The 21,870-nt window shown below is 44.8% G+C and overlaps 3 protein-coding genes and 1 long non-coding RNA gene across 5 annotated transcripts; 1 reads left to right on the forward strand and 3 right to left on the reverse strand.

Annotated features, from left to right (window-relative positions):
• Positions 1–462: 462 nt before the first annotated feature.
• Positions 463–10,179, reverse strand: LOC147194633 (uncharacterized). Of its 2 annotated transcripts, XR_015102916.1 has the most exons (3): positions 9,775–10,179; positions 3,365–5,738; positions 463–3,188 (listed from the first exon to the last, which is right to left on the reverse strand). It is a non-coding gene; the product is annotated as an uncharacterized LOC147194633 (long non-coding RNA). The 2 variants fall into 2 exon arrangements; XR_015102915.1 differs by having other exon boundaries at positions 463–5,738.
• Positions 3,376–8,709, forward strand: LOC147194634 (uncharacterized). Its single transcript, XM_086129948.1, has 2 exons — positions 3,376–3,472; positions 6,737–8,709. Exons 1-2 carry the CDS (start codon positions 3,376–3,378, stop codon positions 8,707–8,709), a joined length of 2,070 nt encoding a protein of 689 aa, XP_085986074.1.
• A 923-nt stretch (positions 10,180–11,102) lies between the features above and the next one.
• tmem71 (transmembrane protein 71) lies at positions 11,103–15,754 on the reverse strand. The gene is made up of 10 exons (XM_086130187.1): positions 15,616–15,754; positions 14,513–14,616; positions 14,372–14,417; positions 13,866–14,099; positions 13,465–13,748; positions 13,142–13,336; positions 12,613–12,679; positions 12,427–12,494; positions 12,286–12,338; positions 11,103–12,003 (listed from the first exon to the last, which is right to left on the reverse strand). The coding sequence occupies exons 2-10, from the start codon at positions 14,538–14,540 to the stop codon at positions 11,980–11,982; spliced, it is 999 nt and encodes a 332-aa protein (XP_085986313.1). The 5' UTR covers positions 14,541–14,616; positions 15,616–15,754; the 3' UTR covers positions 11,103–11,979.
• A 420-nt stretch (positions 15,755–16,174) lies between these two features.
• znf622 (zinc finger protein 622) lies at positions 16,175–21,369 on the reverse strand. Its single transcript, XM_086130059.1, has 7 exons — positions 21,267–21,369; positions 19,690–20,269; positions 18,938–19,234; positions 18,476–18,638; positions 17,972–18,084; positions 17,708–17,851; positions 16,175–16,972 (listed from the first exon to the last, which is right to left on the reverse strand). Exons 2-7 carry the CDS (start codon positions 20,261–20,263, stop codon positions 16,839–16,841), a joined length of 1,425 nt encoding a protein of 474 aa, XP_085986185.1. The 5' UTR covers positions 20,264–20,269; positions 21,267–21,369; the 3' UTR covers positions 16,175–16,838.
• Positions 21,370–21,870: the final 501 nt, after the last annotated feature.

The raw sequence follows: 21,870 nt of genomic DNA on the forward strand, positions 1-21,870 counted from the left end.
TGCCCTCTTGGGGGTTTAGATCAGGCCATATCGTAAATATTTTTCAACTGTGGGCATGTGAAGTCGTTTCTGTGATTATGGGGCATATATATAAATTTGACTTGACTTTGACTTGAATTGGTCAAAATGGTTGCAGAAAAAGAAAATATAGTACAAAGGAACCCAGCAGTCTTGCAGTTCTTTCCCGGTAATTCAACTATTCGCGAGATTTTTTTCAATTATTTTGAAATATTTGTATTTTTTTTTTGTACTATGTTTTAGGTGGATTTTTTTGGGGGGAGGCGGGGGGTTGGAAACATGCAGATGAGTTTGGACGACTTATGTGCAAAAACTCTAGTTTGGAGTCCAGTGGCAATGCCTCAAGTCACAAAAAGTGAGTTTGGCAGATATACTGCCCCAGGTGGTCCAAGTGCACACACGCCAGAAGGAGCAGAATAATAGCCATTGAAATGAAGCAAAAACTGTGGCAAACTATTTTTATTTACATTCTATTTACTAATGTCAGTGGTGAATGTTTTTTATTGTAAAGGGCTATTTTTTAAATTTTGAAACACGTTACATAGATTTGTTGATTTTTATGGGTAAGGAGAAACAGATTAATGGTGTTTCCGCTAATTTAAATGGGGAAAGATTTTAAATGTACGAATTAGATGTACATGTACATGTCAAATTGGCACCGCTGTATTATCAAAAGAAATAAGCGGTACTGAGAATATGTAAACATTCTAATCTGTGCATTATGCAAAATTCAACTGGAATTTGAAAACTAAAAAATATTTGTGTATTTTTAATACGAATTACTAATTGATGTTAGTTAAAAACTTTAAGCAGTAGAATAATTTTTAAAATCGTAAAATGTTACAGACAAAATAAAACGAACAATCTCAAAATGTTGACAATGTAAACAACCAGAGGAGCGCTCGGATGTGAAGCCAAGTGCGCAAGCGCAAAGTGCCGTGCTTTCATTTTGAAATCCCGAAAGCGGAAACAGCGAAATCAAAACAAACGTCCACTACCCTAACATGTCGACCCGTGTATGAAACATACATGTTGGAATATAAACGCTCGTGTGTTCTTCGAGTGTCACGTTAGTTCAACAACCAAGTGTCCGTTTTGCGTTGTTGTTGGCGGCGATGAAGACCTTGGCGGCGTTGCACTCGCAACTGGCGACCATCATGGAGGCTCTGACCCGGGCTGCGGTGGCCGAAATGTGCCAGCTGGTGGACAACAGTTACGCCGTCTTCCAGATGGAGATCAGCCGCAGCCGCAAGGAGAACGACGAGCTCCGCAGGAAGCTCGCGCTCATCGAAACCATCGTCGCCCGGGGTGGCGGCGCCGCAGCTGCGGTCTTGGGCGCCGGAAACCCAGAGGAAACCAACGAGGAACCCGACGACGGTGAGTAGTACTCATGGTCCAAACACCACCAACTACAGCAACACTAGTATTACGATCTAACTAACCAAACTGTTACTTCTACTACTTCCATTACTAAGACTCCTACTACATTACTTTTACAACTGCTTGTAGTAGTTTGTGACTATTCTATTACTTCCATTGCTACTACTTTTGCTGCACCCACCACTACTTCTCATGCTACTACTGTTTGGTTCTTATACTACTCTTACTACTACGTCGTTTATCTTATATTCTCGCCCTGTACCTCTGCGTAACTGATCGCTTTAAGTTTGAACTCTGCTTCGTAGGAGTGTCTCTTCATCTGTGCCATTTTCCAGGGTCCGAGGTTGTTTAGCCCAATGCAAGTACAGTACCGGCATTCTATCCACCTACTGGTGGGCGTACCTTTTAGCGTCCTCTTTCACGCCCACCCTTCCACTCTAACGTCCCCCTTTTCTCTCTGTAAACAGCGTGTCTGCATAACATCAGGTAGTCAAGCGGAAGGGCTCATCGAAGTCAACATTCAGATTTTGGAACTCGGTGCATGGATAAGATAAGATAAGAAAACATTTATTAGTCTCGCAATGGAGAAATTCCCAATTCACAGCAGCAAAGTTATGAAAGGAAGAAGTAGAACAACAAAATATAGGAGCTGCTGGAAAGGCAGCCACTCTCGCGGCGCCATTTTGATAAGGCGCTCCATCGATTTTGGAGAAAATTTAATACTTCTAAGCAGGGGCGGTTCTGGATCAATTTCACTGACGGGGCCGGGCTGGGGCCAGGGGTTTTGATGGGGGGGCACATTCAACCCAGGGCTAAAAAGACAGATTCGAAATCTTATTTGACTTTTTATTTCTTCAGACTTGGGTGTCTTGAAAGGCGCTTATAAATAAAATGTATTATTATTATTATTATTATGAGGGCTAAAATGTCTGCAAGCGTAACAATATGTCTGTTGAGAATATTCAAGCCAGGGGATGATATGGTACCAGCCTGCCGGGGACAAAAATTGCAAATACACTGAAGCTAGATGTTTTACATGCATATCAGTATCCACATTTTAAAAGGCAATGTCTTATATATTGATCCTGTTAAATAAAAATTAAAATAAAAAGGGAGACTAAAAAAGTTACACACACGCACACACACACACAAACACGCACACACGTACACACGCGCGCGCGCACACACACACACACACACGCGCGCAAATAGCACTCGTGTCGTGGTAATTTCCTTCTCTGCGGACTGCTTCTCATTTTCCCGCTCATTTTTAAATGGCGCAGCGCACTAAAGGGTCCGACTAGAATGTTAAATCACGCACTTTGGTTCCACCTTTCGCGTCGGCGACTCGGCACGACTGCGTAATCTGCGCTCGGAGGGGGGGCCAGAATCGGTGCTACAGGGGCACTGGCCCCCGTTGGCCCCCCCCCCCCAGAACCGCCACTGCTTCTAAGTGCGCCCTATCCTTGTGAAAATAGTCATACTAATGCAACGAACTACGCCTGCCCCAAACTACGCTTGCTACTGAACAATGACACCCAATAAAACACCCAACTTCAAACTTAGGCTACGCTACAAGTACTATTGCTGCTGTTGTCATAACTCGACAACTGCCGCAACTTCAAACAGAATGAATCTTGGCTGTCATTGAAAAGTGGCTGCCATTTTTTGGTTTCGTACAGCGCGTTTCCCATCATCAGGCGCGGTTGACAGATCGCCGAACGGCTGCAATGGGCGGAGAAGTGGACCGCGTTTGTTGTTAGCGCCATCAGCAGAAGCCGCGCCGTCAGCTGCAGAGGTTACACACTCACATCAACACTCCCATTGAAAAACATAACATAAAGTATCTTTTTTTTTTAAATTACAAGGTATTTTGGTCCTTTTTTTAGTACCGGAACACTGTGCCGTGCCGTAAATCTGACTTATTTCTGAAAAATGCGTGGGTGCAGTTGGTGTCGCAGCACACCTCATTTGCTGATGTTTCGAGGAGCGAAGAAGACGTGTTTCCGGTCAAACAGGAAGTGGCGAGTGACAAGGACAATAGCGGCGAGCTGCTTCTGGATGAGGACGGTAAGCGTCAAAGTGGTCCGACGCTCCTTTGTTGTTGCGTGATGTCCTCGAGCTGGTTGGTGTCGTCTGATCCTGTTGTACTGGGACTGCAGACATCTCAATAAGTTGCAGTTAGTAGTTTGTTTTTTTGTGGAGGATAAAGAATATATGCCAGTGAGCATTGTTGTCTGTCAACATGTGTTGCTGCATTTTGTGATCAAATAGCCATTGGTTAAAACTGTATTGTTTTGCGTTTGAAACAAGCACATGTTTGCTAGTTTTATGATAACACATAATGGGGAATGTCATCGGCGAGCTAACAAATACCAGCTAGGTGGCGGTTGAGCAATACAGTAGTTGAGCATTTGATGTGGCAATACAGACATGATACACAAATAGTCATACTCACATATTCTTGATCCTCTGCAAAGAGCAATGAATATTAATGCGGCATAATGAGGAATAAGGTTAGCATTATACCGTAACATGTGCTAACGTTAGCGGCCTCACGTGTTGTTTGACGCAGAACTGGTGTCGCAGCAGGCCCACCCTAAAGCCGGTCCCTCCGGAATTGTTGCTACCACCTCGTCGGCCGATCTCAACCCTTGGGGACAAACCGTCAACACGCCGCCTCAAGGTTCGCTGAGCTTTCCGGGTTCCCCGGGCCTCTCCCGAGACACCTCCTCGGACGTGGAATCCGACGGAGAAATCTCATCGGCGAGGAAAAGCTCGGCCTTCCTTTCAAGAAGTCCCGACCAGGTCTTGGGTTTACCCAGCCCCCGACCGGGAGCCGGTGAGCCGGACCGCTGCTCTCCGTGGGCCAGTCAGGGCCTGCCTTGCATTCTGGCCCTCCCCCGCCGCCCCGCGTCCGACTTGAACACCGCCTTCCCTTTGGCTCTGGGGTTAGCGGGGCCCCGATTGGACACTGTAGACCGGAGCCGCTTGCGTAGGGACCGTCGTTTCGTCTGCAACTACTGCGGCAAGTGGTTCTCATCGGCACGCAGCCTAGAGACGCACGTGCGCGTCCACACGGGCGAGCGGCCGTACTGCTGCGGCCAGTGCGGAAAGCGCTTCACGCAATCGGGCCACCTGAAGACGCACCAGAGCGTCCACACGGGTGAGCGACCGTTTGCGTGCCACCGCTGCGCCAAGCGGTTTGCGGGGAAGCAGAACCTGAGGATACACCTGCAGAAGCATCACCCCGGAGCACAACAAGAAGGGTGACATGCTTCCTGGGGCGACTCGCCAAAATAAAAGAGAACTGATTACATTTGTTTCATTGACGCTGAAAAACGGAATCTCACCAAGACGTTATAGAACTTGTAGATTAATAAAGAAGCATTTATGTGTGTTAGCGTGAGCTCCTTTTCCGTTACATTCCTTATGTTCCGTTTTTCTTTGGGTTGCCATTTTGATTCTTTAAGTTGAGATTCACTTTGATTTCTATTGCTTAACTCATTCACTCCCAAAGACGTATTTAGATGTCTTTTCAGACGCCTCACATTGAATCCGTGCTCCTCATTTTATATTGACTGTACTTGAAAGGGTCTGAAAATGGCCATTTTCCACGACGGGGCTCGTGAAATGAGGAGCTGGGATTAAATGTGTGGCGTCTGAAAAGACATCTAAATACGTCTTTGGGAGTCAATGACTTAAGTGGCAATTCAATCTCAATTGCGCCGCTTAAGATTCAATTTTGATTTTTGAGTTGCAATTCACTTGGTTAAGTTCTAATTCGATTTGCTTTTTTTACTCTTTCGATTTACATTTGATGTCAATTGTTTAGCTTCAGATTTGATTTGTATCCATTCTGCAAATCCTGGCTAGTACTTGATGGCCCTCCCATTCCCAGATGGATTTGCATGAACCAGGACATCATGTTTACATAAGAAGCGACCTCATCTTTACATCAAGCGTGACATCGTCGCTGAAAGGCGCCCGCAAAAGGACGCCACGGGACGCTCACAAAAAGCGTCCCATCAGCAGGAATGTATATATGGACATAGTGAACGCTTCTTGATCGGATCAAGTTGGCGAGCCAACCTCACACTTTCAGTCACACACTTCTGCCCCTGATGGTGAAACAAGTCTGGAAGTTACACAATTCCCTTGAGGAAATAATGCCCGTGACATCAACACATTTAGTTTTCTTCAAGTCTTAAATGAAATAATATAAAGATGCTAAATATGAAAAAAAAAATCACTTACATTTTCTCATGACTGAGGGGCCAGTTTCGTTTCAACCACCACGACGGGGCTCGTGACGACCGTAAAAGGCTTCATGTCAGACCCTGAAAGATTAAAGGCCATAGTTTGGGAATATCTTGGGGATCAGGAATATTATGCTCCGTCGTTCGTGGTCTGCCAAATAAGTGCCCACAATCTCAATCAGTCAAATTTTGATGTATATTCGGGCATAGATAGGCAATTTCAATGCATCGAGATCTCAAGTGCGGGTGACTTGACTACTTTCTGTTTTGTCTTTTTTTTCATTACGTTGTCATCTACACAGAAGTTTTGCTGGTTCTTTCCTGGGTTTTATTGATAAGATCATGAAGGGAATCAATAATCAAGCCAGAAAATAAGAATAAGAAAACCTTTATTCATCTCAAAATGGAGAAATTCCCAATTGACAGCAGCAAAGTTATGAAAGGAAGTTGACATTTGCATAAAGGGGATAAATCAAGTGTGAACTATTCAGAGTCGGCCTTCTCGCCGATTCACCCATTTAATCCCACCGGTCACATTTGTGAAGGACAACAATGATTTCATTTACAGGGCTCTAAATTTTTTTTTTTATTAATGATGACTTAAAAGGGCTACCAATGACACTTGATTTTGACTTTTAAATGGCTGGGAAATATTTGGGATTAAATGGGTTAATCTCTCGATTGTGGGTTCCGTTTGCCTCACATTTGGTACAAGGAGTGAGGAAATTCCAATTGTTCTCTTTAGCAGTCGTGCAAGCATATGGGTGCTTGCTGAAGTTGAATTAAGCAATGGTAGAAATGGAATGTATAAAACAAGTAAAAGCAAAAGTTATACAAAAAAAAAAAAAGATACATGAAAAATCGACTTCATTACCGTCACGGGTGGTTTGGACAGAGTGAGACTTGCGCGATTTGTCTTCATTCAAAGACACGTTTGTATTAAACATGACATCAGGCCTAAATGAGGAGCGACGTCACATTTACATCAAGCGTGACATCGTCGTTCAAGGCGCCCTCACGGGACGCCGCGTGAGAATCGGTTGATCACGTTTTTTTTTTTTTTTAATGGCTATTGCGAGTTCTTGCTTGGATCAAGATGGAGAGCGAACCGAGTTACATTTCCAGTCAGGTTCTTCTGTCCCTGACGGAGAAACACTTCTTGAAGATCACGCCGGCTCACTGGGCACTGCTGGCGGCGGGGGTGCGCGACCCGGCCATAGACATGATCCTGGCCGACATGTGCGGCGAGATCGTCCAGACGGTGGCCACCGAGGTCCTGCGTCTGGTGGTGCCGGTCCTGGTCGAGCACCTGGAGGGGCGGGCGTCCCCCGATGAGATGAGCAGCGCCATCGAGAGGTGCACGCCGCAACTGGGCGACAGCATCATGACCACCTTCGCCGCGGCGGCGGATGTGCCCGAGGTGGAGTTTGTGGGCGCCAAGCGCTTCACGGCTCTCATCGAGAAGGAAGCCAACGTCCGCATGAACTCGGTTTTGAGTTCGGCCCTCAGTAGCAGCGAGGGCCAATCGGAGCCGCTGCTTTACGTCAACGCGACCATGTCCAGCGTCAACACGCTCTACGAGATGGTGTGCCACGCTCACAAATGCTTGTCTTACTTGAGCAAGATGACGCAGCGTTTCTACAGGATGAGCGGCCTGACGCCCGTGGATGTGGAAGCCGCCACCCGCTGCGTGGCCGCCATCCTCCTCAAGTGGGCCAAGGAGGGCCGCGAGGAGCCCGACGAGGAATTGGCGCGGCGCTCCGAAGACGCCCAAACCACCGCCGAGGACATCATCCAGACCATGGTCCAGTTGCAACAACGCGCCGAGCGGGCGGCGAGCGGCGTGTTTGCCAAGCCCTGCATCGACATGAGTGCAATTTTGGCGAAGGTCAAACGGTTTTTCTCATCACGCCCCAAATCGTCCACCTGCACCGACGAGCTGGCCGTCAGGACCTCACTCAACACGGTCGGACGCTCTCGCTTCCAGAAGATGATGGCGAGCCTCAAAAGCCTGTTCCAAAAGACTCAGCCGCCCTTTGTGGTCAACCTTCCGACGGGACGCTCCGGACAGTCCACGCGCCGCCGCGCGACCGGCACCAGAAGCAGCCAGAAGTCCCGGCCGTCGTCGCAGCCTTTGTCCGAGGACGAGCTGAGCAGCAAGTTCGACAGCTTGACGTCCAACCTCATGGATTGGGAGCTGGAGACGTGCACGGAGGAAGAGCGCCGGCAGCTGACCGACACGGTGTACGAACACCTGATGGCCACGCAGGACGACGAGTCGATGTCAGTCCGGCAGCACGCCTACTGCAACGTCCTGTACGCCATCACCGACGACACCATCAAAAAGTACATGCAGCAGCTTCACCTGTGGCTCAAGGTGCTGCGCGTCAACGCCAAGAGCCGCGTGGAGGTGTCGGGGGCCCTCAATGAAATCGACACGTTCATCTCCGACCTGAGTCAAAGCCAGCCGGAGGCGCCGAGCCTGGAGGACGGGTCCAGCTCGGGGGGAGTGGCGCCGTCGTCCACCACCCGCACCACCGCCAGCGCGCCGGCAGCGCCGTCGCGCGCCGGCGTCACCGGCTCACCGCCGGCGTTGCCGTCGCCCACCAGCAGCGTTCACCAAGCGCACGTGAGGAGTCTGGTGAGCGCTCTGATCGTCACCCTGGTCATGCGCCTGTCGTGGAGGTGCAGATCTTGTACCAAGATTACCGCCATCTTGCCTGTCATCAAGCGTTTGTCAGAGAGGGCGGTGGAGGAGATAAGCCCCAAAATGGCCGCCGCCCTCGCCGACATGGACACCTATGACGCCGTGATCCAAGCGGTGGCAAGAGAACTGTCCAAGGAGTTTGATTCTTCTGAAGCGCCATTGCTGGTCCAAAACCCGGGTTTTGACGATGCTGTTTTTAGGCATCTCAAGGTCCAAATCCATCTTCTCAGCAGTGGTGCGCCCCTAAGCTCCAACAACTTTCTCTCCACCATGACCAGGGTCCTCACGAGACCATTTCTGAGCCTGTTCCGCCCGGCGACGCATCCTCTAGCCAACTACAATTGAACAGGACGCTGAACTGGATTCCCGCCGCGGCGCTCCGACAATAACTTGAATATCAATGTCCACCATTTCCACCTCAAATAAAATAATAATGTTTGGTGTGTGTTTTTTTTTTATTTCAATATTTGATTCTTTCAAAGCGCCTCTTTGTACCACCCTATCAATCAAAAGTATTGTGAAAAAATGACACAGAATCTAGCGTCAGCCCACCTGGTTGCAGATTTTAGGAGGAAACAGCAAGGGTTTTTTTTCAGTTTTCCAGTAAATAACAGGACCGGTCCTCTTAAAATCTGCAACCAGGTGGGCTGACGTTAGATTCGGTGTCATTTTTTCACAATACTTTTGATTGATAGGGTTTACAAAGAATTGCACTTCATAAACACCACAAAATGACACCAAAGCCTCAACTTTATGAAATGTAGTGCTTTTTTTTGGGGCGGCCATTTTGTGACAACACACTTCCATGCAATTGTAAACATTTGGATTTTTCAAGAAGAAAATAAACCAGTGACTGAAGGGTTTTGCCAATAATTTCAAACAGGCCGTGGCTGTGGAATAGCTTGCATCTCGATTCAACTGCGCTATTTAATGCAAATGACGTTCATCCGTTCATATTTGGAACTCAAATTAGATGTACATTAAGATTTCAGAAAATAGCGCTTCACTGTTATCGATAGAAAAGCAAAAGACTCAAAACAAATGACTGTTTTTATGACGTGCACAAGCATGGCGTCTCTGACACCCGAGAATTGTTCTTTGCTCTTTCCAAGTGTTTTCGAAACGAATGGAAGCTTGAGGCATCGTGGGTGTAGTTACTCGAGCCACCGCTAGGGTTACCACATGTGACGTTTTCGCTGAATGAAAATTGTATACGTTTATCATATGCACAGTAAAAACAACGACAGCGCGACTAAAGCTCGGTGTTTATAACACGCCGTACAGAAGGGCTTTTTCGTATCGGGCAGCTTGCAATGTAGGCAGAGTAAGTACATATTACACTAGTGGCGTTTTTTGACGGCTCAATTCATCATCACCATTAGGTGTCGTAGCATGCAAATGACTCCTCACCTCTTGTCTGAGCCGGTTCTCGAATGCAGGACGACGACCTGGGTTCTTACTGCTGCTGGGGAGTTGAAGTGGCGTTTGCCAAATGAAAAACCGTTGGCACGGGAGTTGGTTTCATCTTAGGACGAATTCCATTCGTGTACTCGATGCTCTCTGCTAAATGCTTGCTGAAGCACCCCGGTTCAAAATGATCAGCACAGAGATTTGGAATACTTGCGTGGCGACTGCAGTCGACCAGGCTTTCCTCCCTGCCGATTGACTTTCCGATCCACTGATCAGGTGTTTACTGTATCCCTTGTAAAGCATAAGAAACTTTTGCCCGTCCCTTGACCATTCGTGCAGTCAACTGCCGCGCAAAGAATTAATCAGTATTTAAGTGCTTAAAGCACGTGGAGAGCAACTGAACGGGAAAAGCACACAACCGCTTGCCACAGTAGCCACTAAAGTTTGACTTGTGTGACGTCACATCGCCGGAAATACCTGAAGACGAGAGGACGCAAGATTCAATTGGCAGACATTTTGAATTGTATTGAGTGATTTTAACTGCTGTCTACCAACGATCTAATCATTTTTTAATGACAGTTATGCATTGTAAAGGGGTTCTAGAGGTCCCAAGAAAAATAAAAATCTTTGGTCTCTGAGCTTTAAACGAGCGTTAGGGTTGCAAAGTAGAGGTTTAAATTAGCGTGAGGGTTTCAAATTAAGCTTGAGACAATTGCCAGGGTTCCAAATTGGCGTTAGGGTTTCAAAGAAGGGTTTAAATTAGGTTTAAGGATGCAAAATAAGGTTTTAGACTAGGGTTAGGGTTCAAATTAGGATTTCAAAAGTGTGGCAGCCATGTTGGGGGGGGCAGTGTCGTTAGGATCAAAGGCAATGCATGGCCAAGTGAAATGACGTCTTACCGTCCTCTTTTCACTCCCCAACATTGCTGAATTTCCATTTTTGTCAATGTCAAAGCGTGTGCCATGAATACGGAACATTGGGGAGGGACGCAGGTGGGTTTTTTTGGAGGGGTTGGGGGGGTTGCGCCTGTAAAATGTTGTTTCCCCATTCCTCTTGTTGTAATTGTCCACCTTTGCGTGCATCAAGCCATCCAGGCATTCTTGTCCTTGGCCGTTTTCTTGCCATTCACACATGTGGAATACGCTGACGACTTGGCTACTCCTAGCTTGGCATTGGCGAAGGCAATTTTTAAACATGCCTAATCCTAAATATCATCCGTGTAATTTCCATTATTTTTCATGACCGTACAAATTCAGATAAAGACAAACAATGGATGAGTTGCTAGTCAGTGGTGGGGCGGGCACCATAAAAAGACGACGACAGTCTGAGTCTTTCAACAACTTTTAATGTGCGTCTAAGTATGAAATTAACCATAAAATGTGAAGTGCAAAATAAGCATGTGTCATGTCAGTTAAACGTGACATTGTGAATATAATAATTTGATTGGCTGACATAAATACATAAATAATTATTCATAAATGCATCCTGAATAGCAAGGACTGTAACAAGATAATGCCGATGATACATGTGGCGAACCAACGAGGACCTAAAAATATTTCAGTCAATAAAAACACCACATTTGGCGCTTTTTGCTCTACACAATCAAATATGCAAACGAGCCCTTGATTGAGCAAGACATTACCAATGTCAAAGAGAGATGTCACCAAGTTGGGTTAGTGCTTGGAAAATCAATTTCTTGTGTGACAAAAAAAAAAACTCACCCATGACAAAAATCTCACACCAGAAAATCTCTGACACTCAACAATAAACACACGCACAAACAAACTCAAAACATGACAGATTAAAAACCAAAATCTTAGTTAAAAACCTAATTAAAACAAAAACACCTCTCTCACACTGTTTTTGTGTATGTGAGGGTTTTTTTTTCCTTTTGATAAATGGAGAGGTAAATGTCATGACAAGGATGTCACGTTCTGTGTGCAAGTTTTCACAAACTCTTATCATAAAGGACAAGTTTGGTCACCATGGTGATGACAATCGCATCATTGATTGCCATGGCAACCAAGGGCACAATAGATGGAAGGAACACAAATGTTTCCTCCGGATTGTCTTTTGTTCATTTGGCACGCTATAATTTTTTATTTCTCTTAATTAAATGTCAAGAGTGGTGTTGGGACACTCGTCATTGAGCTGTGATCACAAAAAAAAAAAAAGTGTGTGTAAGGGGCGTGAGGGTCTCGCCGGTCACTCGTTGCGTGAAGTGATGTCCTGAAAGTTGGAGAAAAAATACATAAAAATAGGTTTCAAATTTTGAGGGATGTTTCCATTTTTTAAATACATTCACAAACATTGTGGTCATTATTACTTTTTTTACTTCGGTTCTTTTTTTTGAAGCTTAAAAAAAATAAAGCGAGTGCTTCCTGCAGTAATCAGTTAGGTTTTATTTATTATCTCAAGTTAGATTTACGGTGTATTATTGGAAAAAAAATTCCTTCCGTTTTTTTGGAACCAAATCTCAGAATGGACTTTGTGGGTGTGCAACTGACTCACCTCGGTTTTGGCGCACCTCCAGCCTCCTCCCAGCCGAGTCGACCTGCTCGCACCTGAAATGCGTCGATAATGTTGTTGCATTGCATCAAAAGAACACAGCAAACATCAAGCGTTCGTTCCAATTGATGGTGTAACACTCACACAGCCACGTGGCCGTTATTGCGCACGCCGCCGCTGCAACACATGCCCCCGCACCGCGCACTAAACACCTGAGAAAAGAAATGATGCGTTCACAACATGACGCGAGCTGTGTAGCCGTCATTTGGGGGGGGGGGAAAAAACGTATTCACCAGTCATAAGTTCAAAATGAAAACATCAAAAGTTTACCCCGAGCTGAGCATCATGAAAACAGAGACGACGAAGACCAAAGCGAAAAGAGTCATCGGCGTTACACCTGAAACGCACAAGACGGGCAAAGAATATAAAATCTCGTGTGAAAATGATAAATTAACACATGATTCGAAACAAAGGTTAATATGTAAGAACAGTAACGGAATAAAAATAATAAAAGTAATCATAAAATAAAGGTAAAAGTAATTTGAAAAACAATGAAAGCGATTATGAAATAAAAACAAAAAGGAAAAAAAAATTGGCATAAAAATTAAATCAAAGTTCAAAACAATCTAAAAAGGACATTAACCCTTTCATGCACCCTGTAACCTGATAACATAAGTGGTCCACTGTAGTAACCGCTGTCCCTAAAAGGGTTAAAAGTAATACAATTAAATGAAAAAGAAAAGTAAATCTAACAACAGGAAATAAAAATTGTAAAATCTTCATGTTTTATATGTAATAAAAGCAAAACCTTTGAGAACGAAATAAGTATATTAATAATAATCACGAGTAAAGAAACTACCTGTGCGTTGAGGCACGTCAGGCTGCCGGCAGGCGTTGGCGTAAAAGGTGGAAGGAGGCGGGACCTCAGAGAGCCCGCTGAGTGACTGGGCACAGCGCTCGGTTGATTGACAGATTTCCGAGCAAATCTCCTCCTGGATCATCTGCTTGGTGGGTGGGGCCTCTTTGTCAGGAGGGGGCGCCACTTCACTCGGATCTGATGCCAGAAAAATGCCAAATCAAAAGACCGTAGGTCCTGAATATTCAATACAAAATATCTAAGATGGTACAACGGTGGAGAGCACGTCTGCCTCGCTGTTTGGAGCGTCTGGGTTAGAATCTCACCGTAAGTGAAGAAGTTGCAGCTGTTGTCAGCTTGGGAGTGGCTGAGACCGCACCAGCTCGGCTCTTCCAGGGAAGTGAATCCTTCCTCCTGGGCCCAGTCTTGGTCCTGGTTCTGGATCAGATCCTGTTTCTGGTGGTCTCTCTTTAGATCCAAATCCAGGGCCTGATCCTGGCCCCTCCGGAAGACACCCCCAAAGTCCAGCCAAGTCTGGCAGCTCTCGCTGACATCACTCAGCAGGCGAGCCAGGGAACTGCCCATTTTACGTCGCCGCCTCCGGAATACCCTGACAAAAGCAAAGGCAACAATAGGGTACGCTTTGATGACAAAACCACAGTCCGAACAATCAACCCAACGATCGACCGAGTCAGCTCAGCAAACGACCAAGTCAGCCCATTCCCACCTGAAAACATTCTCCTTGTAAGACACGCTGGCGGCGCAGGGCGTCAGCGACACGTTGCCGTCCTCGTCCCACAGGAAATTGTCGTCGGTCACAGCATAGTAGCCGTTGGTGAGGAGGCGGGGCGAACGGCGGCAGCAGCGGGAATGAACGTAGCCGTCCGACGGGGACCCCGCCGACGTCGACGAAGAGTAGCACAAGTACGACGAGTCGGGAGAAAGCAGGGACACGTCCAGGCTGACACGGACGCAGGCACATTGTTCATGATCATGCGGCAGCAAAATGGACAGAAGTCAGATGATTCCGAAACAGGAAGTGGACATAAATCAGGTAATAGCAAAACCGGAATAGGACATAAGTCATGACAGCTAAACAGACGGTGGACATGAGTTGATTGTGAAACAGGAAGTGGCCATAAATCACATGATCTTGAATCAATATGAATCAATTCCACTGTAGCCCAACAGGGCGGAGACAAAAGCGCATGCAAGTCAAGCTGGCGCTGTTACCTCTGGTGGGCGGAGCTTGACCTCAGGCGTCGTTTTATTGGCGAACCTGAAGAGGAAATCAGCATTAGCTCATATGAGCGTCGAGTGAGTGATGATGAAGATGATGATGACGATGAGGAAGAGGTGAAAAAGTTGACGTACTGGTCAGTGCTCCAGAGAAGAACGACATCTCGGTTCTTCAACAAGGTGAGGAGACCAAAGAAGGATGGGAACGTCTTATGCCTTCAGTTACTGCTGCCATCCATCTGCCGGATGAGCGACCAGCCACAGTACCCAAAATGAAAAACATGCGTAAACTTCTTATGAGTGTTTTTGGTCAACAAAATCAGGGAAACAGGAACTGAAGTCATGTCCTGAATGTGGGTGACTTCATATCGAACGTCAAAGTTGTCACAGAGCAGAGATGAACAAGAGGGCGTTTGTAGGCAGGAAACGGGCAACGCTCCGGTTTCAGCTCAACAAATGTCCACTTATTGGTCATGTATAAAGCTCTTGAGGGAGCAGGGGGGATTCACGCCCCCTGCTTTTGGGTGAACTCATGGTCATGTACAAAAGCTCAAGCAAGGGACAAGCTGTACTCTGGGCCAGAGCGTGTGTTTGGGTGTGTGTGTGTGTGCTATTTCACACGCAAGTGTGTGTTTGTGCTATTTCGTCATGTCGTCCACATTATTCTCATTTAACAAAAAATAATCTCTTCATGTCCTCAACGCCATAAAGTTTGGCTTTATTTTCATGTCACTTCCTGTTTTTCCCCCCTCCGTGCATCATGAGTTGCCCAGCATGCTTTGCGTCGAGGTGCTGATGCTGGAGCCAAACCCGTCACCGGAAGTGGACAAAAAGCCACGCAACAGAAAGATAACATTTTGCGTTTTTTAAAATACATCAAACGTTTTATCAAAAGAAAAAAAAATATTGAACTTTTCATTTAAAGTAAATTGTCTCGAGACAATATTTATATGACGCGTAGGTTATTTTTAGCTGCGTTCCTCACATATTTGTCCTATTTGGTCACGTTTGGGTACGTTCTTGTACTTCGATTTAATAAAAGTAATTAAATACATGCATTAATTGGAACCTTTCACTTGATGACGATATAATTCAACAAACGCCACTTTCACCGTGTTGTTGAATGAGTTGTTTGGCAAAGTTGTGCAGCAACGCGATTAACATCGTTGTTCACATTCCGTGTTGTTCAGTGCCCACAAAGTGACTTTTATCAACGAAAAGACAAAAATTAAACTTACGTGTCGGCAATCGTCCGTCTTTCTCCAGATTCCGGTTGCAAATAAAAATGTTCCCCTTGGCGTTTTGACCGTGAAATCTTTGGGAATTTTCAAGGAAAACAAGAATGTGTCCGGTCGACCTCCTGCCTTATTCGAGACACACCGGAAGCCTACTTTCAAAGTTAGAGTACATCCATTCCGCACTTTCAAATTAAAACAATCTATTTTTAAAAATTACATCGTTATACTGTATAGATTTCATACACTGTTCACATACTGTAATAATTATTCGGCAACAGACCCAAGTGGTCACCATATTTGCTTCAGTCAAGAGGTTCTGGGTTCAAACCTGGGCTGAGGTCCCCACGTGTTTTTCCATCTCAGCTTCCAAAAACGTCATTGAAAATTTAAGAAATTGTCAAACTGCGTGAATGCAAGTGGGAACTCTTCGCGACCAGGCAGGCTGTCATCCATTGTTTCGCGACTTTAAACGGACTGACTGCCCAGCAATCAGTCCAGAGTACAGCCTGCCGCTCTTGGCCAATGTGTTCAAATGTGATCAAAAAAATTAACAGGAAAATATTTTTGTTGAGTTCAAATGGTTTATTAGAAAGTCATCTGTTGACATTTAACTGCATTATCAATATTCGTTTGACATCATCTCTATTTATATGTCTTTTCCACAAGCGTCCAACTCCTGAAAATGATCAGCAAAATGCGGCGGAAAATGACAGTGCTGATGTTTGCAAAAGTGTTGAGATGTGTGATGGGATGTGAACGTGAACATCCCATCCCATTTATTTTTTGATTTGCTTATATTTTTTTTCACAAGTGAGTGCATTATAGTTTTTTTTAAGTATTGTAACTTTTCATTTTATTCAAGTTCAAAATGAATTTTAAAAATAATTTTACACTGTTAAACCACCACAAAAAATCCTATTGGTTAGACAGTCGATGGTGTTTCCCATGATGTATTAGCATTAAGCTAGCACCAAACCTATGTGGTTGAGCTTTTTTTTCTGATAGCAAACTTATACTGGGGGCGGCAATTAACAGCTTTCTTTGCCACCATACAGCAAATCCATCTCCAATTTTCACTTGGGAGTCCCCAAAAAAATAATCACCCAAATGGCGACCCGTACCTCGTTGCGCGTATCCCAAGGTAACGCTGTGGTAATTTTCAGGTCACTGATTCACACGAAAGCTGCCCCGTTTTGAAACACTGAGACTTCCATGCTGAAGTCTCAGAAGATGACTTGCGGGCGGAAATGTTTCTGCTTGGTGGCGTTGTGACTCATGCCCATCTTCAGCATCCACTTGGACTTCATCATCTGCACGTACTGCATGTCACGAGGAGCGGGACGCATGCCGCTCAGGCCTAATGGACAACATAGAGGAGATTGGACACGTTTTCAAGGTTGAGGGATGAAACATAATTAAGAAGGAGAGTCACTGTTCCCAGAACACAGCGAGAAAATATAGTGGTGAGTATTGTTGTAAGATCTGAATTGTAGGTGCCGCTGCTGTGTGTGTGTGTGTTCTCGCAACGGTTGTTTGAAGTTTTAGAATCACCGTAACATTGATGCTAATTCCTGCTAGGCCATCGATAGCATTTCACATTATGTTAGCAGTAAGCGATTAGAATTTCATTAGATGAAATCAAATGATTTGTCGGGTGTTTAAATATGCAGTGCTTGTTTTTATTTTAACAATAAAGCTCAGCTTGGAGTGACCAATTAAGACCTACAAAGTGTGCGAATAAGCGTAATTTCTACAGTCTTACATTTTGTTGACAGTACGAGAGTGAGAACAGGCGCTCGAGAATAGATGTCTTAATAATTTTAGGTGTCTCTAAATGTTGTCTACAAAAAATAGAAAATCATTCATTTTCTATTGTTTTTTTTAAAGCAAATCTTTATATTTGCAAGACTGCATTTTTTAATGTAATTTGGTACAGTGACTCAACATTTAGTGTTTTTAATGACTTTCATGCCTTGAAGGCACAGAAGGATCCAATGCTCCTCGTTAGTGCTTGGATAACTCAAAACATGTGAAAACTGACTGCATTTGGTCATAAAAGGGAACGATATAGTCTCTTGCATTTGTGACATACCTGCGTCGCCGCCCCATCCAAGCGCTTTGTATTGGCGCAACATCCGTCCCACTGCGTTCCTGTTGTGGCTCAGGGCCAGCGTCCTCTCAGTTCCGAAGCGTTGCTTGTAGTAGCGCATGAGGGAACGATGGCCGATCCTGGCGCCTGAACAAAAAACAAAGAAATAAAATAAAAATTGGAAAACGAGTCGTCAGATATGCAGCTCAAGGCACTTTTTAAAAGAAAGGTGAGACCTTATATCCTCAGGTCCTCCGTGACACTCACCTGATGGAAGTGTGAGCTCCATTGTCTCGTCGTCGTAATGGATGTTCTTGTCGTCGGAAAGCTCGTCGTCAATGTCATCGTCACGCCCCTCCCCTCTGTCTGGGTAGCTGCTCCTGTTACCCAAACAACAACAACAATATTGGAATTGTTCACTCATTCAAAATCATTCCCTCATCTCCTCCTGCCCAATTAAAGTGAGAGTAACTTCCTGGGAGTGGGGATTGATTATTAGTGATTATTGCGAGTGAGTGAACGATTTCAAACGCAGCGACTGCCTTGGGAATCATTCACTCATTCCCGGCTCCCCAATCACTACAATGAGATTTTTACAGGACTTTTTAGTCAACTCCACTTCCCTTACTTGATAGGGATTTTTAGTGTACTTCATAATGAACTATATCATCTATGGTGTAAAAATCCCTATCAATGTCCACTATGGGGCACAGCTTGGTTGCGTTGGTGAGACCCGATTTGGGTCATGAGTAACTTCACCTCCGTGGTTACCTGAAGTCGTAAAAGTCGGCAAACTCCAGCGCGGCGTCCCCGTCCGTGAAGAGCTTGCCGTGGCTTTTGTCTGTCATGTGTTTCTGCACGGCTTCTGTGGAGTAAAAGGAGCGTCCCTTCTCGTTGCACCATAGGCACACGTTGCCCGCGCCCACCTTCTCGCCTAAACAACAAAAACAACAGAGCACAGCCGTGCAACACAAAATTAAAGAAAATGTCATCATTGGATTTTGTCAAATTACAAAGCCCGGAATTCACCCTAAACGGTTGATTTGAACTAAAATGGACAATATCCTTTTCTAATTTGTGCATAGGTCTTCAAGACTTTTTGGTGCGGCCTGTTCCGATAGACCTGACCCACCAAAATTTTTGTTGACTGGGGAAACTGATGTTGGTGGCTTACAAACCACTTACCTGTACGTAACACAACAATGTCTACCTGTGAGCGGAACAGAGACTTACCGAGGTAGCGGACCAGACCCCTGAGGTCCACCAGGTACTGAAGGTCCGGGATGAAGAAGCTGTGAACGTGCGTCATGTGGGCGACATTGCGCATCAGTGACTTGGAATGATGCGAGCAGAACAGGCAGTCGGTGATGGGGATGGAACCGGGGAGGGCGGGGACGGCTGGCCGCTGCGGGTTGGACGAAGTAGTTGAGTCTTCTTCCTTATCCTCCATGGTCTCATCTTCATCCTCTTCCTCCTCCATGTCTTCCTCCTCATCATCATCCCCATCTTCATCCATGTCCTCCCACTCCTCTGCAAGTTTAGAACAGCTTGGGATTTTTCATGATAGATTTTTTTATTTTGTTTTGACATTTGTTTTTTTATTTTCATAAATCAGTTCGTTTGAATATGTTTTTAGAGTCTGTTTCTTAGTTTTTATCATTTTTGAAAATGCTTCATTTTAATTTAGTTTCCATTCGTTTGTTATTTAATATATGGAGTATATGTCAATTGCAATCTAAATAAATATTAATAGCAATAAGTACTAGAATTTTAAATATACTTTAAGTTCTTTTTTTTAAGCAATCTTTTGATTTTATTTTGTGAAGAAAAATGTCATTTCAATTTTAGTTAGCCCTGAGTGTTCATTAACTACAATAACTTTGCTCATCTGATGCCATGACAACACACAAGTTTTGTTAAACGCAAATTCACGATATCGCAAATGCTAGCGATGCTGTATTGTTCAAAAACTTGAAAGCGCTGACCTTCGTCGACGGCAGGCCCTTTGTCGACGGCAGGCCCTTCCTCCTTCTCTCTCCGCTTGGCCTGCTCCTCCAGCCACATGAGTCGCGGAGGTTTTTCCGGCTTACTGCGAACTGGAGCCTCTTCCCCACCCGTACCGGGCCGCCGGGCACTCCGCTCCTCCTTGAGGGCCTGCTGCAGAGCCTCGTTCCTGGCGTCTCGGTCCGCCTTGTCTTCACCCGCGAGCCCTTTCTCCAGGTTCTTCTGATTAAGCTTGTCCACCTTCTGGCGGGCGGCCTCCTGGGCGCGACGCTCGGCCTGCTGGTGGCGCTGCGACCGCAGGTGGTTCTGGAAGGCGTTGGTGCTGGAGAACTTTTTGTTGCAGATGGAGCAGGCCTCGGCAGTGTCACTCAGCTGGTGCTCGGCGGCGGCGCGCTGCGACAGGACGCGCTCCTGGAAGTTGTCAGCGCTGACAGGGGGCATGTCAGCAACCTTGCGCTTCAGGTTGTAGCGGTGCCAATCGCTCTTGTAGTGGGCGCGCTGCACCACGCCGTCGGAGAAGGCCACGCGGCAGCTGATGCACGTGTAGGACGACATCGCGGCCTGAACACAGTATTAGTGCAACACATTACTCTCAAAACATATGTGATAGGGCTGCAACTCAAGATTACTTTGACAATTGATTCTTCCTTTGATTTTTTTTTTTTTTTGTACTTAATCAGATAGGAAAACTGTTTCACTCCCTTTATATGATCCGTAACATCAGGCTGTAGGGTGAAATTTCAGGATGAACCGAAAATGCACCTGAAACTTTTGGGTTGGACTTAATTTGACTTTCCGTAAACTTTTGATTGCACAAAATGGAATTTGAAGGGTTAAGAAATAAAAACAAATGATAGAAATGAATGAGAAGTTTATCATAAAGACGAGAACTGATTTTATTGAGAAACTTTGTTTGGTACAAGAAAAAGAAAACATGTGGCAAAATGTACATTTGCACACACCTTAACACATTTTCAAATGATTACTCACACATATATTTTACGTTGCACTCAAGAAATATGACCCGAAAGGTCAGACTTTTCTGCTGTTTCACCGATTTATAAACTTCTAAATTCTTTTTAACACAGCAAGTGAGTCACACCTTTTCCTTTCAGTTCTACAAATTAACATCTCGAACACAACTTTCTGACAACTTATTACCAGAAAGTGATACTTACACTGTCTCGAACTGTCTTTAAAATATTTGTGTAATAATGCTGGTCTCATGTTCCTCGATCAGTATTTGAAATTTTATACACACCTACGTCAATGTGCATAATTGGAAAAAGTTCGGCAAATGATGTGTTGACAAATGTCAGCTGTCTAAAAAAATGTCTCCAACACGAGTGGTTCCATCGTTAATGCGTTTTTTCCCCTCTTGTTCTTTTGTTGCCATTTAAAAGCATGCAATCCTGTTTAGCTCGATTGTTAGCTTAGGCTAGCTTGCGAGTCCAAATTGGATGTCAAGAAGTTGAAAATATATATATATACATTAACGGGCGATTATTTGATTGATTTTATAGTGACACTAAAACATGTTCGGGTTGTTTATACTTACTTCCTTCACGGGCAGAATAGAGATACAGTGCGAATATGTTTGAGATGAAGTCTTAAACGTGTTCTCGAACTGCGTCGCAAGTGACGCTTCCAGGTAACCTTTGAACCATTTCTTCTTCGTACGTTTCTTGTGGTTATGGTGCCACTTAATCGCTCGGTGGGTAAACCGGGTATTGCAACGTCATTTCAGCAACAAATATACGTACAACTGTAAAAAAAGTACAAATAAAGTAAAATGAAATTAAGAATTTATGGATTATTTTCCAAAATCAAATAAATATTAGTAATAGATCATTTTAGGCGCACATGCACTTTAAAAAAACATAACTTGTGTTTTGAGGGAGGGCTAAAACAATCATTTAAGTTGCAACAGGTTTTATGGTAACAATGTTAATTGGCACCATAAACTTAGCATGTTGTTTTCTCCAAAATAATTTGCTGACTTGCTGTTATCAAATGTTATGTTTTAGTTGTATGACAATATAACATACAATTACTTTTGTAAATTGTCATTTCTTGCGAGAAAGCCAAGTTTCATGTGATTAAAATTTAATACAGAATAATTTGTTGAATTGGCTAACTTGAAATTTCGACTGAGTTTGTTG

Source organism: Hippocampus guttulatus, chromosome 14, assembly GCF_054856545.1.
Source record: "Hippocampus guttulatus isolate MCC_2025c chromosome 14, RoL_Hgut_1.0, whole genome shotgun sequence".
Taxonomy (NCBI): Eukaryota; Metazoa; Chordata; class Actinopteri; order Syngnathiformes; family Syngnathidae; genus Hippocampus; species Hippocampus guttulatus.